General features: G+C 35.4%; 1 protein-coding gene across 1 annotated transcript in view; it reads right to left on the reverse strand.

Annotated features, from left to right (window-relative positions):
- Nucleotides 1-3,591: 3,591 nt before the first annotated feature.
- Nucleotides 3,592-5,380, reverse strand: part of LOC119675434 — a 7,016-nt gene continuing 5,227 nt past the window's right edge. Inside the window, exon 3 of the mRNA XM_038086633.1 lies at nt 3,592-3,610. Within this exon, the coding sequence (XP_037942561.1) occupies nt 3,592-3,610 (19 nt within the window). The remainder of the gene's footprint in view (nt 3,611-5,380) is intronic.

The raw sequence follows: 5,380 nt of genomic DNA on the forward strand, positions 1-5,380 counted from the left end.
TTCTTTTCTCTTTTGTATTTACTTTGCATAACATTGGAAGTGCACTTTTTTTATTGATCCGCTTGCACGCGTTAATTTAAGAGTTAAGATTATTTTACGTACATATATTTGTTTGTATGTTTTGTGTTGTGTATTCAATATTGAACATAATCCCAATGTGAATGTTATTTCATTTGCTTGCTTTGTAAGCAACGCAGTGCAGTTTTTATTCTGAACCTTAGTATATTTCAAGACGAATGTGTTTTCTCTTTTATTAATTATAAGTAATGTTGGGTGTAACTAACATTTGTATGTGTGATTTTGTTTGTATTATACGTTTTGTGATTATGTTAATATGTTTGGAAAAGCTATTATAAAAAATGTTAAATAGCAAAATAGCGAGATTATTTACCTAACAAAAAAAAAATCTAAAAAGGAAGCTTTGTTAAGGTGTTCAATGAACACTCTGAACCATTCGACGCCTCGCCTCTGGTTGTGTCTATCAGCTAAGCAAAACTCAATTTTTTTGTTTTGGTAGGGTTATTTTTTTCAAACTTAAAATTTAATTTCTTTAACAAAAATTTTTATATTTACAAAAAATTGATTAACACCGTGCACTGGCACCATTTTTCACAGATTCCTTTTATTTATAGTCTATGGTTCAAATGATCATATAACTTTGAAATTTAAATTTAACTATTTCTAATTGTTTGAGATTTGGCACAACAACCAGGCGATATGGCATCACCCATTTGATAGTTTTTGACAGCAGCAGTTTGACGTATGGCAAACAATAATTTTTGGCTTCGTTTTTGCCTTTTTTCCGGTTCCGTTTTTACTTCTGGTTGGCTATGTGCGCATCTTGTTTTTACGTGGCTTCATAAATTTATACATTACTATATTTTAAAATGTTGGTTTAATAAAGACATCGCAATTTACGTGTATGAACTTTATTGTTTTGCCCTTTCTTTATACATTTTTTGGTGCCGAAACCCGAGAGTATCGGTTTTAATTAAAAATATAATTGCGTTTTAGAAGTTGGCTTTTTACGACGAAAATATGGCTGCGAAATAAGCGTACGGCTGCGTCATCATTGAAGCGAGTGGCTGCAAAAACATTGGCGGATGATTACGTTGAGGATAGCTTTGGTATGCAGCAAGATCGTGCAACACACTTCGACAAACTACAAACTGCACATGGCGAGTTGGTGGCTGTGGCAATAGATGACAATGAATTATGGTCTCACATCAAGTTGTGGGACGAAGTGGAAGACTTGTATAACGAGGCGTGTGTTGCATTGCGGCGTGAGTTCGCCCACTGTGGGGTGCAAAATACGGATGCAGCATCAAATATGGCAGGCGGTGCTGCGTCTCCCCAAGGCATGGCAATTAAATTGGAACGACTGACGGTCCCCAAGTTTGATGGCACGATGCGCAACTGGCTGGCATTTAAGGATACATTCAAGACATTGATGCACTCGCAAGAGATTCCAGAGGCATACCAGGCCAGGCTATTGGCTTGCCCCCAGCGGAGCGCTTCAGATTGCTCAAAGCCTCGAATCTTTGCTTTAATTGCTTGAAACCTGGACATACCAGACATTCGCTACTATAGGCAATCGGGTTATACTCTTGGCAACAGCACAAATACGCATCTTAAATGGCTTTGGCGATATCGACTCGTGTCGAGCTCTGTGCGATCCAGGCTCCCAGGTAAATCTAATGAGTACGCAATATTTTAATCAACTGGCTCTGCGGAAGCAGAAAGGTGCATTGCAAATACAAGGCGTTGGCAGTGGCAATCGCTCATATACCAATGGCCGGGCAATCTTACGCATATTTTCGACTGTCAATGCTTCATTTGACTTGGATGTTGAATTCTACATCATCAACAAAATTACCTCAGCAATCCCTGTGGTTCCAATCATGGAAAACTGTTGGCAGCATTTACGCAATTTGCCTTTGACAGACCCGAAATTTGGCGAAACTGGTGTTATAGATGCATTGCTTGGCTCAGACGTATGGGGCCAATTGTTGGCAGATGGCATAGTTCGTGGCGAACTTGATGATCCTGTGGCACAAAATACGCAATTAGGCTGGGTTGTATTCGGACCAGCCGAAGCAACCGTGCATAACTACAAGGCGGAACAATCTATGGCATTGCGTGTGGAGACGCATGATGAGCGAGTTGATGACCTTCTACACAGGCTATTTGAAGTCAAAGAAATTGACATGGCTAAAGGCGATAAACTAGCAGCAGTTGATCTTTGCGAATGCATTTTCATGAGCACACATTAGCGTTTTGATGATGGCAGTTATTGTGTACAAATACCATTTACACCAGATGCTCCACCACTTGGCAATTCACATCAGATGGCACTCAGGCAATTTCACCAGTTGGAACGAAAATTGGCATCCAACTCATAGCTTAAGCAAAGATATGCGACCTTTATGCGCGAATACGAACAACTAGGGTCACATGCACCCTATTCAGCATCATTCAGACGACTCATCTCAGGCATACTACATTCCATAACATGCAGTCATGGCAAAATTCCGAGTCGTATTCAATGCTTCCGCAAGAACATAGAATGGCATATTATTAAATGATACAAAACTAGCTGGCCCTCCAATATAGGATTTATTACTTAACCTTTTGCTTCGCTTCAGGCAGCATCGAATAGCATTCACAGCTGATGTGGACAAAATATTCAGGCAAGTCAAGTGTTGTGTATTCTATCTTGGCCAAAAGTTGTATTTTCGAGACTGATTCAAATGTTGTATATCTTCCTTTTTTTTTTATTTGTGCTGATTTGTTTGATTTGTTCGTGGTTTGTTATTTCCCCAAATTAAAAGGGATGTTGTATTTCAATATGTTAAGTTCATAATTGGTTGTGAGATGAATTCTTTTACTTCAGTAAAAATGCTTTATATAATTTTATCACTTTCTTTATTGTTTATTAATTTTAAAATTCTTTCTTTATTGAATACTCAGTTCCAATTTCAGTGTTTGTCCATGTTACTCCACATATTTCATCACACTTAAAATTTTCTTTATTAAAATGAAGTTTCCTTAAGTAACTCCTTATTGTTTCTTTTACTAGAAACAATATCTTTCAAAGAATACAGCCTTTTTTTCTTAGTGCATTCTGATATTAAATTTCTGATTAGTAACATCACAGATTGTTGTGTATTTGGTGAAGATGATGATGCTTCCTCTCCAAAACAAACAATGTATTCTCGGTCGATAATGTTGAAGTCGTAGGTGACGTTGCTATAGTAATCCTACCGAAAACCCGTAAAATAATACACTCTTTTTATTTGTTAGAAACACACGATTTTATTGATTAGATATTATGTGCCAGCGCTACTACGCTTCACGACTTTACAATTTTTACACTCTGTACTTTATACTTTGTCAAGCGCTACTACGCTTAACCACTTTACATTTCTAAGAGACCCAGTTCAAATTTTGAACCCATCTTATATACCTAAACTTGATGCAAAAAATCCAATATATGACCTCAGAATTACCCTAGTTACCTTATTGGGCTTTTCCATAGTTTCATAATTTACTTTGCTAAATTCGCAAAGTTTTTATTATTACAAGAATGCTCTACATATGTAATGTAGGCCTGCAGGAAAAGAAAAAATTAGATATATAGTTATTAAGAATGCAAACGGGATGTTATCTCGGGTTACCCGCGATGTCCAGCTCCTCCCCAGGTGGCACGAGTTACGTCCACCAGTAACACTAGTGATCGTGCGCTCCGCCAACAGCACTGTCACATTTTTCTTTTTTATATATTTATATATACAATATTTTAATTGTATATAGTATTGACTGGTTTATTTTGTGAAAAATAACAAAGTGCATTGCTCGCACATTGTAGAAGAAATAAATGTGTAAAAGCTTTTGTACATTCTTTGTTTTGATCAAATTGACAGCAAAAGCTTTAGGAGTTGTAAAGATCAATGCTGCCAGAGCAAGGCACAATGGAAATGTATTAAAATAAGTTATAGCGAAAAAAGGAAAAAAAGTGGATAATGCAGGTGGGACGTTCGGAATGTACAAAAGAAAAACAGTATTAACTGAAAGTTCAAAGAACGACCTCCAAAAGTGTACGGGATGAGCTTACAACGGGTGAAATTACGGAAAGATGGAGATATAAAAAGGAAAGAGTGGTTGATAGAGGTCTTCTTGAAAAAGTATTTTGAAAGATGACGGTCGATTTCCGCGGGCAGTTTAAAAAAAAAAAAGTTTTGTACGATATATTGAAATATATTAGCTAATAGTGAATATTAAAGTTAGCTATTATGAGTGAATATATTAAAGTGAATATTTAAAATTAAAAATAAATAAAAACTAGAAAAAAATATCTGAAATATCTGAATATCTGAAATTGAAAGCTATAAATTATCATAATTAATAATTATGTGATATAGATTCATTAAAATATTAAGTGGCATCAACAAAGTAGCAAGACACGCGTTGTGTGTTGAGGTTCGAATGTCAGTTCGGCGCGGAAGATACTTTTCAATTTGGAATTTGAAAATTCAATGTAAAAAGCATGCGTACACTTGTCATGAAACTATTAAATGAAAAATAAATTTTTTTTTTTTTTTTTTAAAACATACATTTATTTATTGCATCTTCTCTTAAAATGAGACTAACAATAAGTTGTAAAATCTTATAACTAATTACATAATGTTACAAATTTTTATTTTAATTATACATTGTATAAAATAAAATAAAATAAGTAAACCTTATATCACGAACCTCACTTAGATTAATGGGTTAAATTTCATTAGAGTGAATGTTAGGTGGTTTCTTAAGAAAGTGGTTCAACTTTAACGGTTTTTTACTTCAAGCTGTTGAATATTAATTAACGGATGGACGGTCAGCTCTTTTTAGACGGGAAGTAATGGATAAAAGTGCGAGATTTCTTGCTAAGGGATTAACATGCTCTATCAGCCTTTTATTGTATTTTTTTCTTATATTGTCAAATTCAGCTTTAACTAGGGGAATTCGTAGATCTCGGTGTATACTTTCATTCCTACTATACCATGGGGCACCAGTGATAATTCTTAGTATTTTTGACTCAGCTCTTTGTATAATTTCAATATTTGAAGCACTAGCATTGCCAAATAGCTGGATACCATAAGTCCATATTGGTTTTATGATGCTGTTATACAAGAGTACTTTATACTCTAGGCACAGGGAAGATCTGCTATTAATGAGCCAATGCAACTTAGAGGCTTGGAGCTTCATCTGAATTTTTTTGGCTTCAATATGTGTGCGCCAAGTTAGTCGTCTGTCTAGGTGGATACCTAAGTACGTTATTATCTGTTTGTGGTATGGGAATGTTATTTAGTAAAATTGTTGGAGATGTACTCCGATTTAA

This window comes from Teleopsis dalmanni, chromosome 2, assembly GCF_002237135.1.
Source record: "Teleopsis dalmanni isolate 2A chromosome 2, ASM223713v2, whole genome shotgun sequence".
NCBI lineage: Eukaryota > Metazoa > Arthropoda > Insecta > Diptera > Diopsidae > Teleopsis > Teleopsis dalmanni.